This window comes from Dromiciops gliroides, chromosome 1 (genome assembly GCF_019393635.1).
Source record: "Dromiciops gliroides isolate mDroGli1 chromosome 1, mDroGli1.pri, whole genome shotgun sequence".
Taxonomy (NCBI): Eukaryota; Metazoa; Chordata; class Mammalia; order Microbiotheria; family Microbiotheriidae; genus Dromiciops; species Dromiciops gliroides.
In genome coordinates this window covers 424,726,081-424,749,492 of record NC_057861.1, presented here as the reverse complement: position 1 = coordinate 424,749,492, position 23,412 = coordinate 424,726,081, and the positions used below count along the sequence as shown (strand labels likewise).

At 38.7% G+C, this 23,412-nt stretch overlaps 1 protein-coding gene across 5 annotated transcripts in view; it reads right to left on the bottom strand.

The window, feature by feature from the left end:
* Positions 1–23,412, bottom strand: part of MAST4 (microtubule associated serine/threonine kinase family member 4) — an 808,011-nt gene that overhangs the window by 202,449 nt on the left and 582,150 nt on the right. For 2 of the 5 annotated variants that reach the window (XM_043988963.1, XM_043988979.1), the window contains exon 1: positions 4,265–4,700. The exons of the other annotated variants lie outside the window; for them this stretch is intronic. In XM_043988963.1, coding sequence (XP_043844898.1) covers positions 4,265–4,356 — 92 coding nt within the window. In that variant the 5' untranslated portion in view covers positions 4,357–4,700. Of the gene's footprint in view, positions 1–4,264; positions 4,701–23,412 lie in introns of those variants that run through there. 5 annotated transcript variants of the gene reach the window in all.

Genomic DNA, 23,412 nt, shown 5'->3' with positions numbered 1-23,412 from the left:
AATGGGAAGTTTCAAGGGAACAACTCAAATGTCAGCATCAGTCAAAATCAAAAGAGCATGAAGAGCAAGACGTACCAAATCTGCTAGTGAAGGACAGGAAGTTCAAGCACTCCACTCTATCTGAAAGGGTCTAATCTTAAAGAATAGAGGCTTTAGATAACTCAAGTCTAGATGCTCCCACTTCCAGGGACTAGAATAAGTCTGATGCCTAGCCCAACAGACCCCCTGAAATACTGAAATTAAATGGTGAAAGAAACCTCATTATGTTACACAATTCTGGGAGAGGACATCTGTAATATCTAAAAATTCCTAAATAATTTGGACTAAAAGGTGACAAGTTAGCATAACAGATAGCTAGGTGAAACAATTGGTTATCTTGGAACAAAATGTTCAATAGGGTTAAGTCCCATTGTAATAAAGTTTTAAAGTGAGGAGGAAGATATCTCATTCCTTTGATTTAAGTGGGACAGAGCACCCCCCCCCCTTTTCAGCTATTATTTCCCTTAGGCTAATGAGTTCTTATTTATTGACTCAAAGTATAATTTCACTCTTAGTTGGCCTTCAGAAGTAGGTATTTATTAAGAAGAAGGTAAAGATGTGTGGGGATCCTTAAAGTCAAAATACTAAATGGTGCAATCAGCCTACAGTCCACTATGAAAGGGGTATGTTAGGCAAAGATACTGAGCATTCTGGGGAAGAAACAAGATCTGGGTAGAAGAGATACGCAAAAGGGTGGTGGCTGTCTGGAGAAGGATATCTGCAAAGTCACAGGCACCATATCTAAGCCAATGAAAGAGCAGGAACATTAGGAATGGGAGAGGCCCTTTAGAAAGGAAAGGTTTAGAAAACTTGGGGCCAATTAGGGAAGCAGAAATAAGCCATGTACACTAAGAGAAGAGAACAGTGCTTGGGAAAGTTAGTCTGAATACAGGGTATCAAAATATAAATGTTTCACGTGTGTTAAGGGTTTACTTTTCAAATTATTTTAGGGAAGGCTAGGCATTGCATACTGTTTTGTGACAAAAAGTAGATCTCTCCATTTATTGCCAGTGACTAAGGAATTAACTACCCCACATCTTTCTGGATATGTATAACAAAAAATGAATAATAGTAAATATGAATGCAGGGCAGTCATTGAAGAAAACCATAAGTGGTGCAGTATATAGAGTGTAGGACCTGAACATGAGTTCAAATCCAGCCTCATATACTTATTAGTGGTATGATTCTGTTTAAATCACTTAACCCAATTTGCCATGGTTTCCTCATCTGTAAAATGAGTTGGAAAAGGAAATGGTAAACTACTTTAGTATCTTAGCCAAGAAAACCCCAAAAGAGGTCATGAAGAGTTGGACATGACAGAAAAAGATTAAACAACAAATGGTAGGTGAAGATTTGATGCCTCCAAACCCTGCAAATCCTAAAATCCTTGAAGTTTCTAGGTTCTAACATAAAACCCTTACTGCTAAAAAGAGTTGAAGTCTGTAGATATCTTAAGTTCTGAGAAGTAGAGAGACTTTGTCCAAGCATTTTCAAACATCTTTATTATTAGCTAGGTGGCACAGTGGATAAAGTGCAGGGCCTGTAGTCAGGATGACTTATTTTCCTGAGTTCAAATCCAGTCCCTGACACTTAACTAGCTGTGTGACCCTAGGCAAGTCACTTAATCTTGTCTGCCTCTGTCTCTCACCAGTCAAATGGGCTGCAGAAAATGGCAAACCGCTCCAGTAGCTTTGCCAAGAAAACCCCAAATGAAGAGTCACACATGACAGGAAAAAAACCCCAATACAACAACAACAACAATATTAACACAGTGAGAAACTCAATCCCAGGAGCCTTGGAGGAAGATGAATTCACAAGACTCCAGAGCAATTTCCACCTAAACCCTTAGGCTTGATTCAGGTCTACATCAGAGTACAGCTCCATTGTGAAGAAGGGAGGATTATTCTAGTCAATAGCAGCTCTAGATAAGATACAGATCTTACTATTACTAAGGATCCCAAGAAGACTAAAAGTATGCACAAAGAATATCAACATTGGTGAAACTGACTTTCCCAAGCAGGACTGGAGGTAAGGGAAGGGGGTACGGGACTGAGGTTATTCCAAAGGTTTCAAACTAATGTAGATATCTTCACCCCACAAAGAGTGATTTCAATTTCCCAGGGATGCCCAGAAACAATGAAGTTTCTGAGAAGTCCCTAGGGCAAGAACAGAACTAAGTCACTTTCATAGGTTCATTAAAGCTGAAAGGGTTCTTAGAGGCAACAGAATCCAACTTTCATTTTACAGATGAAGAAACCAAGTCACGTTCAGTGACTTGCCCACAGTCGCACACCTAACAATTGTATGAAACAGGATTTGATCTCAGGTCCTTCTGACTCAAAGTCCTGTGTACTACATCATCTCTTAAAACCCTTAAAACTGCCACTGATCAGAAATGACCCCACCCCAAGTGATTGTTACTTAAAGCCAAGGACCAGAAACCAAATTGCCAGGGAATTCAAAGAATAATTCCTCTACTTGACTCAGCATGATACTTCTCTATCAACAGGTGTAAAAAGGAGAGGAAAAAAAAGAGGCTGATGGTCTCCCAAGTCTGAACAAGTAAGCCTGCATGGGGAAGGGTGGTGGTGGTGGTGGTGGTGGAGGAGGAGATGTGGGGGGAGAGACGCTGCTGACAGTAAACCTGACCCAACTAAAAAACAGAGCTTTGTGACTCCAGAATCTTAACAGTGAGCATAAGTTGAAAGCATGTGCCCAATGAAAAGGCAAGAAGCTCCAAAGTTTACTTCTATTTGGAGGAGTGGCAGCTTCAACACAGTTCCAATGTCCACCTACATGGGTGCAGTTTGGTGAGATGCTCTTTGGGCTTGATGCTTGAGTGGAATAGCTCAAACCCAAGGGGGGAAAAATCAACATGTTGAAACTTCTCTATAAATATTACATGACAGAAGGACAAAAGTACAGAGATGTTATTTAAAAGTCACAGCTTTAGAACTGCAGTCTGGCTGTGCTAGGAATCACTGAAAAGATAATGATGATTTTAAATCTCTCAGGGACATCTTGTGACTTTTTTTTCCTCTACAAGAATACAGCATCCAATTGTACTGAAGCTGACCGTGGATGAGTGCTAAGAGCATAACAAGAAAATCACAAACTGCATCCCCCCCCCAATACCTTGTATTGTTGAATCTGCATTTTTACTGTACAAAGTTTCAGGTATATTAATAAAATGATATTGCTGAGGTTGTCTGCTCCCAGCAGCCCCCATCCCGATAAAATATCATCTCTGAATATTGTAACATACAAGATAATATGAGTTTATTAAATTCCAAATAGGATAAGCCTACATCCTGTTTTCTTGGCTACATAATATTACTTAAGGGTATGTCAAAATGAATGAGTGCTGGTTTTGAAGTAAGCAAGTTCGATGTATTTAAATTCTTTGGAGTTGCTCATCAACAAAAATCAGGACAAATTACAGCTTTACCTTTCTACTATGTACATATATGTGGCAAGAACAAAACCCTCCAAATTCACAGGTACCCAAAATATATCCTTCTCTATTCACGCCAGCAACCCACCTAAGTTGGAACTTTCTGCCACCTGTGGCATTAGCTTTACCTTGATTGGGAAAACAACAACCAGCATCCCCAAAACAACAACTCTCTTCTTTTTACTCTTCTGTCAAAGATGAAAATGCCAGGAAATGAAAAGGCCAGCCTTGTATTCATAACAAATGCCAGCAAACCGGTAAAAACAAAATGGCCAAGTTATGTGCCGACCTGCCTCTTTAAGCACACGATGAAATTGGCTAACTTGAGCTCTCTCTATATAGGACATCTGCTTCAAATAAAGGTCAAATATTTGATCCAGGGAAGCCTCTGAAACACTCTACAAAGAGAATCCAAAGTCCTGATGTCTGCTTGTGTGAAACGGATCCACGTTATCAGATCAAAGGTGCATACAGTCAGAAAAGGAACCTCCTGCCCTCCCAGTCTTTTCTCCACACAATTCATCTCATCCGTCTCAAAGGCTGAGAACCCAATTGTGACAAGCACGCTCATCACACCCCACAATGAAACCTGTAACGATGGTCCAATACTTAAAGTGATAAATGTTTTCCTTGCAGCCTGTCAAACTTTCTTAAAGTGCTGTTCGGGAAACAAAGCTGCAGTGACTAAAAACTTCATGGCAAAGAAAACTGAGATGGGGACCTCAGAAACGAAAGCATTCCCTCTCCAGGCAAACTCCAGCAGCGTTTTACCTTTGTGTTCGGCGAAGCCTGTTTCCACTCCTCAAATGAGGCAAAGTAAAGTTTGAGAGGACAGTCCAAAAATTGGGGTCAGACATATCCATTTTTCTCTTTCTCTCTCTTCAATCCACTGGAGGTTCAAAGCCGTAAAAAACAAAACAAACAAACAAAAAAAGGGGGGGGGGAGGAAAAAAAGAAACAGAAAAAAAAAACCCAATTATCTACTCACTCCCTCTAGAGAAAATGTAATGCGAACTGTGATCTCAAAAGCAACTTAGAGCATGTCTGAGAAGCACGCGTCCCCCTCGGATCCTATAATTAATATACAGCATTTTCTCTAAGGTTCGATAACTTGTTTCCTCTTTGGTCTGACCTCTCTTGCTCAGGCACTGCCAGCTATAAACAGTAATTACAATAGTTTAGCCCTATGTTCTGCTGAAAATGCTGTCTCTGTATGTGATTCAGCCCTAGGTACTTTGTCATCTGTTTGGCAGATACCATTCAGGGCTACTCAGAGGGGGGAGAGAAAACTACTATTTTGAGTCTTCCGTGTCAGGCAGCTGCTTATCAGAAAAAGCCTGCACATATGAACGTGAACATACCCCACGATTTCCTTCACCTTCCCTTTTAATGATGAGACGAACATTTAGAGCGAGACAATTTCTTCTCACCCCCACCCCCACCCTTTTCTCTTCCCTTTTAGGGGCAAGATTAAAAAAAAAATCAGCTAATCTTTAAGGAGCCTTCTCCAGGATTTAAGCAGGTTACCACTCATCCTAGCCCTGCTGCCTGTGGGGAAATAAGGATGGAAGTAGGTACTTTTGTACGGAGGGAGAGAACAGATTAATTTCCTTAATGTCCCTAAGACTGTGTTCACATAGCAAGCAACCCAGCTTGCAAGGTTGTGAAGCAAACATTTCAGTAGCAGGGACTTATGGGAAACAGCATTCAGAAGACTGCTTGCTCGTCCCAGGGTGGTAGCCTCCTAGCATGTTACACAGACGTCTTCCTTCTCCTTCAACTCCCCACTCCATAACAAGGAATGGACTATTCTCCTCCACAAAAAAGGGAGGGGGGAGGGAATTTTAGCAGGACATGCAAGGTAAAGCATTATTTCACCTGGAAAGGCAACTGTGATTCATTCAGGAGGGAAAAAGGATATAACTCACAAATACCTAGGGTAGCTCACAATTACAATCCCCTGGATGAAATCCGTGAAGGATCTTTACTAACTGAGAAGCTGCCTGTTTCCTAGGAAAATTAGTACAAATACAGTGCCTTACATTTAGTGCCTAAAGTCTAAAACTTTTGGTAAGCAAAACTTGAGTTTTCCTTCATGCCAATGTGATTACTACAGTGCATAACTGTGAATCTGTCATAAATTAGGTATAGCTTTATGAAATCCAAAAAATCATCTACCCAAAAGCAAAATCAAAAGATAAAAAGAGTAGAGGTAGCTACAGGCATTTTAAAAAATAATATTTCTTTAAATGAGGAAGAAGAGTACCATTAAGTTGAGTTTAAGCATTATGCTGAATTTTAGAAATGTGAAAAAATTATCATCATCTTTATATTACAGAACTGGCGGGAGGGTAGATTCATGAATATTCAAACTGAAGAGGACCTTACTCATCCATCATTGATCAAGTCATTCAACCTCTTGGACCTCAGTTTTCTCATCTGCAAAATCAGAGTTGGATTACATGGCATCTGACGTCTTCTCTAACTCTATCTATGATGCTATGAATCATGTAGGCCTGTCTCAACCTTCCAAAACATGAGGAAACCAAGGCTCAGAGGAGTGTCTTGCCCTGGGTAATTATTTGTAGAAGTAGAATGACAACTCAAGTCTCCTGATTCTCAGCTTAGTTATTCCTTCCAGTATATATAGCACACTGTCTTCTGGGTCTTCTGAGTGAGTCAATTGTAGAAGTTAGGGATATAGGGGAGATTTTGCTTGGTAACAGTTGCTATGAAAAAGATCTTGGGGATTCCATAGGTTACAATCCATTATAAATCAACAGTGTCACATGGCACCCAAAATGTTAATGTTACTATGCAATATTCAGAATGAGGAAGGGAACTGGTCTACAGATTCTCCTCTGGGTAGATCAAATCTGGAAAACAGTATTCAGTTCTGAAAATCATATTTTAGAAAAGATATGCCAGAAATGTATACAAAAGAAGTGGACTATGGCAGAAAAAACAGAGAATATATAATAGGAAGAACTAGAGAACTCCTAGTGTGGAAGTTCCCTCCACAGATGCAGATCACAACCCATTTATAACTTATAATGGAGGAAAGAAGGCTTAGAAGGCACATTATTTATGCTTGCTGTCAAATATCAAAAGGATGTCATTTAGCTAAGGGATTAGATTTATTTTGTTTGATCCCAGAGGGTAGAAGAGAAGTAGAGCATTCATTTTCCCAAGAGGTCATCCAAAAGCAGAATAGGCTGTCTCAGGATCCTGGTAGCTGATAGTCCTCCCCTCATCCCAATGGTGTCAAAGGGTAGACTTCTAGGGGACTTTACAGATGAAATCAACAGATATGGATTAGACTAGAAAGTTTGTAGTAGTCCAACTCTTAAATTTCTGTGTGCCTCTGTGTTTGTCTATGAATGATATACATTCAGATGGCAATGCATTATCTAATGCATCAAGAGCTTGTGATTCTGTCGGTGTGAGAATTCTCAGTATGTTAATTCCCTGCACTGACAAAGACTACAACTTCATAGGTTTAAAAATTATCCTCTAAGAGAATTGCCTGAGGCTCAATAAGGTTAAATTATTTGCCCTTGGTCACAGAGCTACTAAATGTCAGATGCAGAATTTGAACAAGTATCTTCCTGAGTCCATGCCCAGCACTCTTTCCATTATACCACATGGCCTCTAAAGTAATGACACTGTAACAAAATCAACTGATCTTAATGTTTTAGAAGTTACAAAGTAATCTACATGTGCTACCTCATTTGACAAGAAGGTACATTGCTTAGATAAACTGTATCTATCAAAGATGAAACTGACTTACCAACTCCTCTCTCCTTGGAACTGTCTACCGGGAGAAAGAAATTAGTGGAGCACAAACTCAATTAGCCCACTTCATCTAGCCAGCCCCAGACTGAGACCAGACTGAGAGAAGCTCCACATTCTATCCAGCCATTCATCACTACTATCTGACCATCCACCCTGCTGTCTTTGGCTTGGATCCCCTCCATCTCTTACTCTAAGGCAAACAAATACAATTGTTCCTAGAAAGGGCAAGTCTTCCATATGTATCATAGAAAGGCTTCCATATGTATCACTTTATTATCCCTGGAATTTCCCAGACGCTCCCTTCCCTGGCCTCTCCTTCCAAGTATGAGTGGTCACAACCATTGAAATGAAAGCCCTTGGAGGAAAGGGCGCATCTTATTTTATATTTGAATGCTTATTTTGTATACTGGATGCTTTTCCATTCATTCAACCTAATTGTCACTTATTATGAAGAAAGTAATGGCATTCAGATGACTCATGAAAACACCAAAGACAGTAATAACTGCATAATGTTACTGATATAAAGAGATAAGATACATGACTACTTTAAATTAACAAATGAAACTTTAAATGTTGGCTTACTCACCTCTGGAGAGAAATACTGGGAACAAATTCACTCCCAAAACTTTCAACACTATTTTACTAGAAGGGAAGCATAGAGTAGGGAAAGGGTGATAGGTTGTGTTTGGGAGCTCTTTGATCTTAAATTTTAATCATCTAGATGATAATAAACATAATTATAACAAATACATTTGATGAGCACTTTATAGTTTCCAAAGTGCTTTTACACAGACTATCTACTCTGATTCTCTCTACTGAGAAGGTATGATGCTTCCCAAGGAGAAAATGGAAAATGGAATTGCCTAAGGTCATGGAGCAACACCTAGGAACCAGGATCCTTGCAGAGATAGCTAAGTAACCTATAGGGTCTCACAGTATAAGGCATCTCTGAAGACATCAGAAATAACTGTATGGGTCTCCCTAATCTTGACACAGCTTAGGGATTCAGCATGCGGTAACTGGCTCTTGGCTTCTTGACTTTCAATTCAAATACATTGAAAAAACATTAATTAATCATCCATCTAGGGGCAGCTAGGTGGAGCAATGGATAAAACACTGACACTGGATTCAGGAGGATCTGAGTTCAAATCTGGCCTCAGACACTTGACATTTACTAGCTGTGTGACCTTGGGCAAAGCACTTAACCCCCACTGTCCCACAAAAAAACAAAAATGAAAATCATCCATCTATCTGTCTCTTTCTATGTCATAATGATAAATACTAAGGATATAACCAGGAAGAAAAAAAATGACCTGTTTCTTTTAGTCAACCAAGAAACTATCATTTATTAAGTACCTCCTATGTTCCAGGCAAGGGGCTAGGAGCTAGAGGTACCAAAAACAAACAAACAAAACCTCTCAAGGAGGTCATGACCTCAAGGAGCTGATAATACAGGAAGAATTCAACTTCAATCGGCAAACAATGACTTTTTGTTGTTGTTTCAGTTGTGGACTCTTTGGGACCTTATTTGGGATTTTCTTGGTAGAGTTACAGAAGTAGTTTGCCATTCCTTCTCCAGTTCATTTGACAGATGGGGAAACTGAGATAAACAGGGTTAAGTGACTTGCCCAGGGTCACACAGCTAGAAATGTCCAGGCTGGATTTGAACTCATGAAGATGAGTCTTCCTGATTCAAAGCCTAGTGCTCTCTCTATTGTCACCTAGCTGCCCCTAGTGATTAGATGGGCATTATTCACTACTCCCCATCGATAATGGTAAGATAAAAAGATTAAAAAATGACAATAGCTGATCTCAAAGGACTTATAGTTTACTGGGGTATAGCAGTGACACACTGATTATAATGAGAGAGAATGTGATAGGATTCAAAGTGCTCTAACAAACTGTAGAAAGAGTGATTTCTTCTAGGTTAGAACTATCAGGGGAAATAACTTCATGGAGGGTGAATGTAAGGTGTGCTTGAGGAAAGGGAATAATTTTTTTTTTTTTTAACAGAGATGGCCCTATGGAAATTTGCAAAGTAAGGGAAGGCAAGGGAAGATACAAAACTGGCTAGTGGACTAGTTTGGGCAGAATTTAAAGGAAATAAAAATAAGTTGAAGGAGGTTTCAAGGCAGATTTAGTAGGGCCTTGAATGCCAGGCTAAGGAGCTTTTATTTTAATATTGTACGTTTTTTTGTTTGTTTGTTTTAGTGAGGCAATTGGGGTTAAGTGACTTGCCCAGGGTCACACAGCTGGTAAGTGTTAAACGTCTGAGGCCAGACTTGAACTCAGGTAACTCCTGTGCTCTATCCACTGTGCTAGTTAGCTGCCCCTAATATTGTATGTTAAAGACAGTCACTGAAGACTTTTGAGTCAAGGAGGGTTATGTTAGTGTCCTCTCCTAACTTAACAGTCACTTAAGACCATCACTAGGTTTAGAAACAAGCCAACAGGGCTCAAAAATAGGTAGAATACCAGGGAAAAATTACTGATGAAGTTACTGATGAAATGATGCAATGTTTCCCTTCCTCAGGGATCTTTGTGATCAATTCTTACTGAATATCTCAGTGTGCTATGGAGGTGCCCCTGAGCTCTTGATACCAGGGGAACACAAGCTCTGGCCAGACTTCTTGTCCTGGTTAGGTGGTGGCCTATATATTTGTGGCTATGAATCAGACTAGCTAAGTTCAGAAAACATCATCACCAAAAATTTGGCCACCAGGGTCAGGAATTTTTTTGGACACCAACAGAAATATGGGTTCAAAAACCAAAATCCACGCCCCATTCCATATACCCCAAAGAGAATATGCACACTCTCTCATATTCAATACTCAATTTATTATTAAAAGATGTCAAAACCATGTATTTACAAATACACAGCCTATTACTTATGGTCACACTAATCTGTCATAGGCTCATATGATTTAGAGTCGTAAGGGGTTTTAGTGGGCATGTAGTCCAAACTCATTTATTATATAAATGGGGAAACTGAGGTCCAGAGAGATTAAATGACTTGCCAAAGATAACACGTCATAATACTGCTAGGATTTGAATCCATATTTTAAGAGGCCAAATAAAATTTTCCATGGTGTTTTACTGAATACACAATCCAATAAGACTGTCTTAAAGTTTCACAAATTCCTAATAAAGGAGGAGTAAAATAGGGTAAAAGAAGTAATCAAAGGAAGGCTAGGGAATAAATACATTATACATTCCTATAATTAAATCTAATCTAATCAACCTTCATTTTGGCACAGTAAATGAAAACTGAACATGGAGTCAGGGAGACCTGAGTTCAAGCCCCACCTCTGACACACAGTGACCCTGGGCAAATCACTCAACTCTCAGCATCCCAGATGTGTTGGTACAGAGTTTCCTCATTTAGAGTTCACTATAACAATGAAATGACATTTAGACCTAAAAAAAAAATCTTTACTGTGTATTACACAGTAAAGAGGAATGTTGGGTGTACCAAAAATTCAGCTTGGAAAAAATTTTAAAAACCTGGCATGTGTGAGGATCCAGAAAGACAAGTGAGGTAAGAGAGGACTTATCAACCAAATCAGTAAGAGTAGTGAAAGGAGATGATAAATTCACTCAGTAGGCTGAGATAAGAGTGGGAGTGAGTCTGAAGTATAATTTGCCATCCAACCCGTTTGACTTGCTTTAGGCATCTATAATTCTAATGGCAACAAAGTCAGTAAACACAAGAATGAAAACTGTCAGATACTCAAGTTTTCTACCCAAGAAATAACTGTGCTGCCAGAAATTACAGTTCAGTTAGGTGACTTTGCCAAGAATCCAGTGGCAGAAATGTAATAGGTGGGAGTTTCTTATAAATTCTTATTAAAAATCCTCAAAACCTCCCTCATACTCGAACACACAGAAAAACTGTACACATTGAGCAATACTTCCACAATCTAGTCTGTTGTGAAAGATGTGACTTGTGATTCTCTTTCACTTCATTCCAAATGAAGTTCCTTGCCATGTTACCATGTTTCCATGTTAAAAAGAAATTAAGCCAACAGAAGGTAAGGAAACTATTCTAAACCAAATCATGAAAAGAAAAGTCTAAAAAAGGTTAAGCCAAATACCTCTCCTCCCATTTCTCCCCATGAGCAAGGTTTGGCATCCTCTCCTTCAACTTTATGATCCTCCCTTCCATCCCAAAGTGTTTCCCCCAAAACACACCCTCTACCATCCCTAGCATCATTCTTCTTCTTTTTTTTTTTTTTTGCAGGGCAATGGGGGTTAAGTGACTTGCCTAGGGTCACACAGCTAGTAAGTGTCAAGTGTCTGAGGCCAGATTTGAACTCAGGTACTCCTGAATCCAGGGCCGGTGCTTTATCCACTGCGCCACCTAGCCGCCCCCGCATCATTCATTTTTTAAACATTTCTGGATATGCCTATTACTTTGAATGACTTTCAATATCATTACGTTCTGTACTGTTTTTCAACTACACCAGTGCCAGAAGTCAATGTGTCCATTAACCCTTTCCCCCAAACTTTTGATAAGTTTCAGATGCTTTGGAGTTTCACACAGCTCAGCCTGGGAGTGAGGCAGGAGTATTGAGCAACTAGATTAAGGGACAGCTTGCATTTTGGAAGGTTTTTCAAAGAGCTTGTTGGCACAAGACTCTCCTTAGGTATGCTATTGCTAGAAGGACCCCAGAGAGATCTGATGTGGACTTGACTGACTTCTTCCTATCTCTATCAACTTCAGAGTATTCAGGGATTCTAAGAATGGATAGGCTTTTCCAGTAGTCTAGACTTAGAAATCCATGATAGTTGTCACCTCCCTTTCTGAAGGTTTCAGAACTTCCTGAAACTATGAGGGTTTGGGACAGAAGTTGTGTTGAATACAGCCTAAAAAGAGGCCATTGGTTAAAAATAACAAACACCTGCAGTTAATTTGTAAGTGACATTCAAAGATGTCTCATTTTGAGAAACCCTATGATTTCAATGGGGTAGGCACACCTTCCCCACACAGGAGACAATTCCTCCTTGTCTTAGGAGATGGTCTCTATGAGTTGTCATGGCCAAAGAAAATAGTTCATAACCTGGTGACCAATCTTCTGATGGGATTCCTGAATTTATTTAGGCTTGTCTTTGGATGACAAATAAATAGTCCACTACTAGGACTATATGGAAAGCATTCTCAGCTTGAATAAAATTTACCGAGTTTGAGCTTCACTGATAGAAACCTTCAAGAATGGAAGGTCACTTTCATACCACAAGGAGACATTAGCGGATGACTTTAGCAATGAGGACATCCTAAGAAAGCAGGAAAATTATCATTATGAAATACTGGACAAAGAGCTGGAAATATAGCTAAAGAGTCAGCTTAGGAAAAGTGAGGAAATTTTTGCATGTGGTGGGGGGGGCAAAGTTAAGACAATTGTTCCTCAAGTGTATTTATTTCACCATAATTTAGATTTGTTCTAATGTATCTGGGGGTGGGAGGAAATATACAAAGTTGCTTGAGTTGCTTCAAATACTGATGAAGTGAGAAGCCACCCTTGTCAGATCTGCAGATGACATGAAGCTGGGATTCACACAATGGATGAAAAAGAGCTAAACAAGCTAGAAATAAGGTCAATCAAGTAAGATGATAGGATCGCATGGAGTTTAATAGGGATCAACATATAACTCTAAGTTCAGAAAACCAATTTCACAAATAAAGGATGAGGAAGATAGTGCTAAAGAACAGTTCTTGCAAAACAACAACCACCACCCTTGGGGCTCTCGGAGGACTTAAATTTCAATATGGGTTTAAACATCAAGGAGCATTGATAGCCACCATCCTGGTCCTGCTGAACAAGAAGGATCAGATGCTATACCAGGTCCACCCTTCCTCTGAGGACTACTGGACTCCTCCCTATCCTAACCCCCTACCCCCAACAGAAGGGCTAGAGAAGTGACATTCTCTATGGTACTCAGAATGTAGAAGGGTTTTTATCTCCAACTTCCAGCTCTCTCTGACCATCCATATAGATTCACTGTCTAGGAGGTATAGATTATTATGGATTTATCCTAATAGAATCAGCTCCTAAGTTCCCTCTCCTTCTTAACATTGATGTATTTCACTAAGCCCTAGTTACACGACCTTGGCATAATATTGGAATTCTTAACCTTATTGTGTGTGTCACAGATTCCTTCTCAAAATGCTTTTAAATGCATAAAATACAACACATAGGATTAAAAAGGAAACCAATTATACTGGAATATAGTTATCAACATTAAAAAAAAACAGTTGAAGGATGCCAAGTTAAGAACCCTAGGCATGGGAGTTAACCTCCCCACAGGAAGAACCACAAAAGAACCATTTTACTGTTGGCATAGGATCAAATAAAAGCAATAAAACAATACAACATGAAACAACCACCATTCACTGCTCCTCCCAAATCTAAGAAATTCCTAGACATTATATAGTTCACTATAAACCTAGGAATTCTAGCATTGCTTTTCATTTTCCATAGCTGCTCTCAGCAATACAATTCATAACTGATATATGACACACATCCCACAGGCATTCATTAGCTGAGTACTCAGAAATTCTGGACCTAGAATCACTGATATATGGAGCATACAATCAGAATCTATTGGTCCTCAGGAGAAGATGGCTGCCCTCACAGCTGGGGTTATTGATGCCTTCTCACACTGGCATCACTATGACCTTGCAGATGATATGGAAGAAGGGTCATGATCTGGCAAGTGACTGCATATGTGGGGTGAGGATGAAGACTCTAAGGATATAAGTTTGTGAACCTGATTGATTAGAAAGATGGTGATCCTCCTAAAGAAAAGGTCTCATCATGCTAATCACCTACTCCATATACTACAATGGGTTCTTCTCAGATTTAAGGGCATAAGCAAACTCTCCTTTTTAGTATTTAAAGCCCATCTCAATGTAACTATCCTACCTTTTCAGCCTGTTATATATTATTCCCTATCATGAACTCAACAGTCCAACCACACTGGCATTTTTTCCAGTGTTCTTCATAAATATCAATTTCTCTTCTCTGTGCCTTTGTATAGTGCAGCAGATACTGGAATCAGAAAGACCTGAATTCCAATATGGTCTCAGACACTAGCTGTGTGATCCTGGCCAAGCCATATAATCTCTGTCTGCCTCAGTTTCCTCAACTGTAAAATAGGACTAATAATAGCACCTATCCCCTAGGGCTATTATTAATGAGGATCAAGAGAGATAATATTTGTAACATGCCTCACATGGAGTTGGTGTTTAATATGTCTGTCTTCCTTCCTTCTTTCAATCCTCCCTCCCTCCCTCTCTTCTTCCCTTCCTCCCCCAAGTTGTTCTTCATTTTCTGGAAAGTATTCCCTTTCTAATCCCACCTCTTATAACCCATTGCTGTTGTTGTGTCTGACTCTTCATGATCCCATGGACCATTGTTTTTGCCAATACTGTCCCTGACTCCAGCTCCAGCACTCACCCAGCTGCTTATAGCCCATAGTTTCCTCCAAAGCTCAACTCCAGTGCCAACTTCTATAAGAGGTCTTTCTTGATCCACTTTCTAAGCACTTAGCATCTTGGCACTCCCCCCACCCATTTCCTTTTATTTATTTTACATATGTTTAAGTATGTGCATACTGTGTCTGCCAATAGAAAGGTAAGCTCCTGGAGGGTAGGGACCTTCTAAATTTTGCCTTTGTATCCCAAGTGCCTGGTGAATAGAATTTGCTTAATAATACCTGTTGAGTGATCTGGATGCAGCTACTGCTTTGCATGAATCCCTATAACATATTCCCTCTCTTGCTACTCACCAGCAGACAAAGTTCTCAGGTGACTCACAATAGGGAGAGGGGCAGAAGAGCATTAACTACATCAATCAGTGGGAGCAGTCAAGTTAAACCAGTATAAGTATAGAGTCCAGAAGTGGGAAGGTGATAGCTTTGCTATGGAGAGACCATTGTTCAGTTCTAGGATGGGGGCAGGGGGTTGCGTGGAGGACAAGCTTTAGGAAGGGCATAGATAAGATAAAGCATTCAGAAAAGGTTAACCAAAACTGGAAAATAACTGAAGACTAGGCCTTTCAAGGATTGGCTGAAGGACCAAGATGTTTAGCCTAGGGAAGAAAGACTTGGATACTCCTTCCCAATCCCTCTAAGAATGGGGCTGTCATGTTGAAGAAGGATTCGATTATTTTTGCTTGCCCCTTCACCTCCTCCCACCCCCATCCCAACCTCACAATGACAGAACCAAGAACCATGAGTAAATGTAGCAGAGGCAAATTTAATTTAATCTAATTTAATATAAGGAAAACTCTTGCTAAGGATTACACCTCCAAAATGGGAATAGACAGCCTAAGGTTGTACTCTCTTATTAGCGGTCTTCAAACGAAGACTGAATTACCACTCGCCCAAAATGTTTCATAAAGAGATTCCTGATTCGGGTGGAGTTGTACTAGATGGCTTACCAAGATCCCCTCCGATGTTTATATTTTATGATTCTCTAGAGTTGTGTTGAGTAGTTCTTACAACTGGAGCCTCCGAAGGAAGAAGGGATGTTAGCTCCATGTATCCAAGCAAAAAACAATCCCAAAATCTCAATGGATAATAGGAAGGGGAGGGGGGGGGGAGAACAATCATGGCTTAAATAAAAAGACATTTTCAAGAAAAAAAAAGTTCCCCTTTTCTGAGAAATAAAGCAAAATTATCACTACATGTAAAAGACGGGGTCTTTTTGGCCTTTTTGGCCCTTTTGCCAAAAAAAAAAGTACAGGATTAAAGACCATATCCAGAAAGAGCAAAGGATTCAATAATTTCATTTAGTGCCATTAAGATACTAAAAAAAGAAATGAGGGAGTGTGTAAATATGAAAGTAAATATCAGATAGCATGTAACAGTAGATGGAAGACCAGGTTAGGAGTCAGGAAAATATAGGTTCAACTCTCCCTTTTCCTACATTTTGGCCCTGTTACTCTGGACAAATCATTTAATTGCTCAGTGGACTTTCTGGTAATAAATATTTTTTAAATGGTAATAATAATAATAATAGCAGTAATAAATATTAATAAAGAAAAGCAACAACAGGTAGCATTTGTATAACACTTTAAGACTGACAAAGCACTTTACAAATATCTCACTTCTATGAGATTACAAATTACAGAGCTGAGACTTATCTGCTTTGATAAAGAAGGGCCCCTACACTGAGATAAACATAGGTCTAGTCAATGCACACTTCGTGATTCACTGATTACCTTAAAAATTCCCAAGGAAAGAAATGAGATATAGAGCAATGTCTGGAAAATTAGTAATTCCTTGACCTTCATGGGGTATAAACATACTGAAAAGGTCATGGTAAATCTTTGTGGTCCGGTCCACATTTCTCAATACTTGATGTGAAACTATAATAAGGATGACAGAGTACAGCTGTGGAGATCCTCAACTCTATGTGGTAGTATAAGAGAACATAGGGCAGAGAGGTCACCTGGTGTCACAAAGGGCACCTCTCCATTAGCTGAGGAAAAATAAATTCTTCTAGAAGAAAAAGACCTATTAAATTCAGACAAGTGTTATCTTCCGTGTTTTGGTTTCCTTATATTTAACTCCTTGGACATCAGAGTGCTATTTAAAACTTTTTGATATCAGAAATCAATACAAATTAGAAAGAGTGTGAATACTCAATTCTATTTTTTTTGAGGCAATCACGGTTAAATGACTTGACTAAGATCACACAGCTAGTGTCTGAGGTCAGATCTGAACTCATATGTTCCTGACTCCAGGGCTGGTTTTTAAGCCATCCTACCATCTAGGGGCCCCCAACACTCAATTCTAAAGGAGAAGTAGATGTAAGTAGATTTTGAAGTCAGGAAGACCCAAATTCCATTTCTGACACTTACTAGCTGTATACCCTGGGCAAATGGCTTAACCTCTCTCAATTTCTGTTTTCTCATCTATAAAATGGGGAAAATATAACCTTCCTCACAGAGTTGTTGTGAAGATCAAATGACATAATACTACAAGTAAAATGCTTTGCAAATTTTAAAGTGCTATATAAATTTTAACTATTACTTACATTATTTATTACAGCATAATCAATGAATGTAATAATAAATAATATTACATTGATATTAAATTCATGGGTATTTTGTTTGTTGAACTCAGCTTTGTTATTTCTTAAATATTTTCTAAGTGTGAATCAGACAGCAAGCTGGCACAGTAGATGAGAGTGACAGACCTGGAGTCGGGAACACTTACTAGCTAGGCAAGTCATTTAACTCTATTTGCCTCAGTTTCCTCATCTGCAGAATGAGCTGGAGAAGGAAATGGTAAAATACTCCAGTGTCTTTGGCAAGAAAACCCAAAATGAGGTCATGAAGAGTCAGACACAACTGAAAAATAACTGACCATAAACACAGACACAGATACACAGACACACACGAATTAAATTTGAAACTGTCTTTCACCTCTTTTTTTATCTCCAGCACCTGTGAGCATTTAATTTTAATTTTTTTTTCTTTTACATGGGGCAATGGGGTTAAGTGACTTGCCCAGGGTCACACAGCTAGTAAGTGTCAAGTGTCTGAGGCCGGATTTGAACTCAGGAACTCCTGAATCCAGGGCCAGTGCTTTATCCACTGTGCCACCTAGCCGCCTCTTGTGAGCATTTAAGAAATGTTTATTGATAGATTGAGTAATATAGGAACTGTATATATGATTTACTATCATCATTAACATATTTGCATAAGACTTTCTTGTCAACAACATGCTTCCATATACCTTATCTGCAGCCTAATCCTCAGAACAATCCCATGAGGTAAGAAGGGCAAGTACTCCTATCACCATTTTACAAAATGGGTCAGTGTGGTTATATTTAGGCAAGCAGCTACTGAGACTGTTCTGTAACACAAGATCAAGGTTAATTGATCTGCTGGGGTTTTGTTCCCACACTTTTTTTCCTAGTCACTTTCCTAAAATTAAAGAAAGGGATTTCATTAGAAGTAGAGTAAAAGATCTTTGTAAAGGAGTCATAGATGACATATTCACGTAGAAGGGAGAAATACTCACCTTCTTCTCTAATGATAAGAATTTGTATTTTCCTAATGTCAGAGACCAAGTCCTGAGAATATCCATGTCAGTGAGGAAAAGCAATGTTCTTGCCAAATTGGTTCCATAAGCAAACTCAAAAGATCAAGTTATAAACTTTAAAAAGAGGTCACATATTTGGTGAAAAGAGTCTTCATAGCTATAATCTGGCTATTCTCAAGCCCCTAAGAATTTTATAACACTATGAATAGTTTATAAACTTTGGAACATACACAAGCTGTCCAAGTGACACCTTCCAAAAACTTGCCTAATATAATTTGCTGTTATATAAAACAATAATATTTAATCAATGCATCAGTCTTGTAAATAAGTAATAAAATTCACTTAAAATATATAAAATATAATAAATAAAAATATCCTGATCTCTTCCCTGGAGTGACACAAAAGGAGAAAAGTATTCCTATTTGCTAGGTCACCAGTCCTTCATTACCTATGCCCAGTAGATATCTGCAAAGCTGATTGAGTTTTGAATACATGCAGTGCCTTGTTCTTGGCTGGATGTAAAATTATATTCCATTATTCATGTAGTGGAATTGCCAATGTGTGAACTTTACACAGTCCCTTTTGAATTCTAGGCCATGCCTACTATCTACCTTAGCTCTAGACTAGGAGCAATTGACCTCCTCTTGTCCATTTTTCATATTCTTGGGGAATAAAAATTAATTTTAATATTAAACAAATAGAGACATGACTAGGAATTCAAATTTGCTATCCCAAAATATAGAATTTCCAAAGGTTTCTTAAATTAACTCTGGATTTTTGGATTATTTATACTATTATCCATTTACCTTTTTGGCTAACTATTCGACTAAACTGTGTAAACCTCAAGGGAAAGAATTTTGATTTTTTGAAACTCAGTAACATTAATACAATGTGAAATACCATCAGAAAAGCTCAAATTTCAATTCATGGTGATCTGAAAACTTTCATGAAATTGTACCTATGAGTATGGACTATTTTAGTAGCCAATCCAAGTATTGAACAGGTAAGTGATGATGTAACAAATAGAAACAAACATTCACCACTGTTAGGAGATAAAGAGTAAAGAAGACTACAGTATTTTCATTTCAAAGGCAAAAGGGGGAAAAAAGCAGATGGAGGCAGTCAGTTACTGTAGAAAGTATAATAGCTTCAGTGGATCAAGTACTGGGACAGGAGTTAGGAGGATCTGAGTTCTAGTCTGCCTTCAGACAATCCCTAGCTGTGTGAACCTGGGCAAGTCACAGCTGTTTGCCTCAGTTTCCTCAGATGATGATAGCATCTACTTCCCAGGGTGGTTGCGAGGATCAAATGAGATCAGTTGTAAAGTGCTACACACAGTTCCTGGCACACAGTAGGTGCCTTATTAATGTTAATTTTTTTAAAAGCCCATTGGTAAGGAATGAAGGAACTTAACGTGGTGATTCTTAACCTGTAGGCTATGAATTAAAAGGAAAATTATAATTCTATTTCTATGTAATTGGTTTCCTCTGAAATATTTTATGATTTCTTTTATGCATTTAAAAACATCACTCTGAACAAAAACACACACACAAACACACACACACAAAAAACCCATCTCTCCCTCTGAGAAGACCATAGGCTTCACCAGATTACTAAAGAGATCCAATGACACAAAAAAGTTAAGGACTTCAGAGTTAACGCTCTACACACTGGGTCAAGATATTAGAAAATGAAGGAGAAAATCCTCTTTTAATAAGCAAGGGCATGCAATAAGCAGATAATAAAGAAGATAACTTGTCACGGATATTTTGAAGAAATTATGGCATTTCACAGGAGATGATCTTCTAAGTTCATCCAATGAGTCCAAAAAACCATTTCCCCCCACAAATTTTATTCTATTTATATAATTAAAAACCATGACAGATCATTAAAAAAACCATAATGTAATACTTTTATGCAATCTGTAATTTCTTCAAAAGGATAATAATAACCAACACTTACAAAGACATATGCTCACTTTATTGCACTTTATTGTGCTTCGCAGATAGATTTTTTTACAAATTGAAGGTTTGTGGCAACCCTGCGTTAAGCAAGTCCGTTGGTGCCATTTGCCCAACGGCATGTGCTCGCTCATATCATGTCTCTGAGCCACATTCTCGTGATTCTCGCAATATTTCAAACTTTTCCATTATGGTGATGTTTGATTAGTGGTTTTTAATGATTACTATGGTGATTGTTTTGGGAACACCATGGACTGTGTCCATATAAGACAGCCAAATTAACTGATAAATATTGTATGTGTTCTAACTGCTCCATCCACTGGCCATTCCCTGTCTCTCTCCCCATTACCTGAGACACAACAATATTAAAATTAGGCCAATTAATAACCTTACAATGGCCTCTAATAGTGAAAGGAAGAGTTGATTCACATGGCAAACTTCACTGTCGTCCTACTTTTAAGAAATTGCCACAGCTACCGCCCTGGTCAGTCAGAAGTCATCAACATCAGGCCAAGAGCCTCCACCAGTAAAAAGAATACGTCTCACTGAAGGATCAGATAACGGCCAGCATTTTTTAGCAATAAAGGATTTTTAGTTAAGGTATGCACATATGTTCTTAGACATAATACTATTGCTCACTTTTATATGCACTAGGAAACCAAAAAATTCATGATTTGCTTTACTATGAAATTTACTTTATTGTGGTGGAATTAATTTACTTTATTGTGGAAATGAACCTGCAATATCTCCAAGGTATGCCCATATAGCACTTTAAGCTCGGAAACAATTATACATATATTGTCTCATTTGATCCTTACAGCAATCCTGTGAGGGAGGTGTTATTAATTAATTAATTATTCATTTATTCAGTTTTTTTTTTTAGTGAGGCAATTGAGGTTAAGTGACTTGCCCAGGGTCACATAGCTAGTAAGTTGTCAAGTGTCTGAGGCTGGATTTGAACTCAGGTCCTCCTGACTCTAAGACCGGTGCTCTATCCTCTGTGCCACCTAGCTGCCCCACGGAGGTGTGATTTTAATCATCATTTTATTTTGCAACTGAGGAAACTGAGGCAAACAAGGTTAAGTAACTTGCTCAGGGTCACACAACTAACAAGTGTCTGAGGCCAGGTTTGAACTCAGGAAGGTGAGGCCCAGCACTCTGTGCACTGCAAGGAAATATTTAAAGTCAGATTAGACATTGGGTAATTCTGACTTGAAGTTCAACACTATCACTGGCTCCATGCTGCCTTTCATAGGGTACTTGTTATAATGGCAAGGAACCAGCAAGGAATAGCACTCATCCTATGTGGCTCTTCACAATCTGTTGGGAGCCTTCTTCTAGATTGTGCTGGTTATGCTTGACTCTAGCCATAGGATTGGACCACCTTCTTTTCCAGTCATATCTCATTGATGACATCCGTCTCATTGCTACTCTTGCATAAGTTGTTATTTGTAATATGCTTCAGGTGACTCATGCCCACCATGTATGTCTCCATTGCCCTTTGGATGACCTTAACTTTAGTTCTTCAGAGAACATGGTATTCTATGACTCACAGTCATATAGCATCACCAGAATTATATTGTTGTTTAAAAAAAAAAAACAACTTTTTTTCAGGAACAGGTTGAGGCTGCTGTTCAGACTACAATATGCAAGTAGATGGACAACCCATAGTGCTTATCCATCATGTGACATATTTTGGACAAAGTGAATGTGGACAATAAGTTGGGCCCAATGTATTATTTTGGGGCAATAAATAAAGAGGAACAGTTGAGGAACCTCACAACCTCTAGGGGGGGATCCTTTCCATGTGGGCTTGGTGCTACATGACACTGGCAAACACATTTATTGTTTGTTTGTTTGTTTTTTAGTGAGGCAATTGGGGTTAAGTGACTTGCCCAGGGTCACACAGCTAGTAAGTATTAAGCGTCTGAGGCCAGATCTGAACCCAGGTACTCCTGACTCCAGGGCCGGTGCTCCATCCACTGCGCCACCTAGCTGCCCCTGGCAAACACATTTAACAAGCATTTATCTTTCTATTTTATTTGATATTGATATCAGTCATTGAACAAGGCTACTTCTATTATTAAATCTTTCAAAGAATTCCATACGACATATATGCATCATCTACAACAAAAGAGTCACTGAGGTGATATTTTGGTCTACCAAATCCTTTTTTAAAAATTGCCTACATAAGTTCAGTTGAATCATATACCCTGTGTCCCTTTCAGCCAATGTTTGTCTGTAGAGAAGTTTGGTTCAGAATATCATTTATAAAAACCTTCAGAATCCCTTCTAAACCATTATTAAGGATGCACTTTAATCCATAAACGTCCTTAGGGCAATTTTGCTTTGTTGAGTTTCTTACCATGTTTTTTATATATTTGGCTTTACTTCCACTGTTTCTTTTGATTTTACCAGGCAATTTTACTCATAAAATAAAATACTACTCAGTATCCTTTCATATATCTTTTCAAATGATTTTATATTATAAACCTATGTTGTCCTTGGCTGCCATATCATTTCACTTGTCAAGAAGTTTATTCTTTGCTAGCTGAAGCAATGTTTAGGCTTTTTTCCCCGTTTCCTCCTTGTTAATTTTATATGTTAAACTGCCTTAGGAAATGGTAGCAGTCTGTATCCAGGTAAGTTTTCTTATCCATTTCCCTTCCCCCCACTCCACAATGTCAATAAGCTTGTTTAAATCAGTTGAGGCTAGAACTCCCTTAATTGGGCATCATGCCTTCTCATTTACTGCCTTCTAATCTGGTGTTAATTTTTATTTTTTACTCTAACAAGTAACAGATAAATACAGAAACAACCCCCACATTGGTAACTAGTATGCTTCTTATCTGTTTAAATCGTATCTTCCACCACAGTTTTTGCCATCTTTTCTCGAGGGCACCACTGAATGGTCAGAATATTGAAATACAGGATATTTTAAATAAGAGGTTATTGTTGATTTTTTTCACAATCTGGTTACTTCTTCACTTTCTAATCTTATACTTGATTCCCTCCATGTACACTATGGTCTAAGTCTACATGTAATTCTAAACATAAAACATTCCATCTCCTAAGACCAGTGGAAAGGCATTAAGTCCTGAGAATACC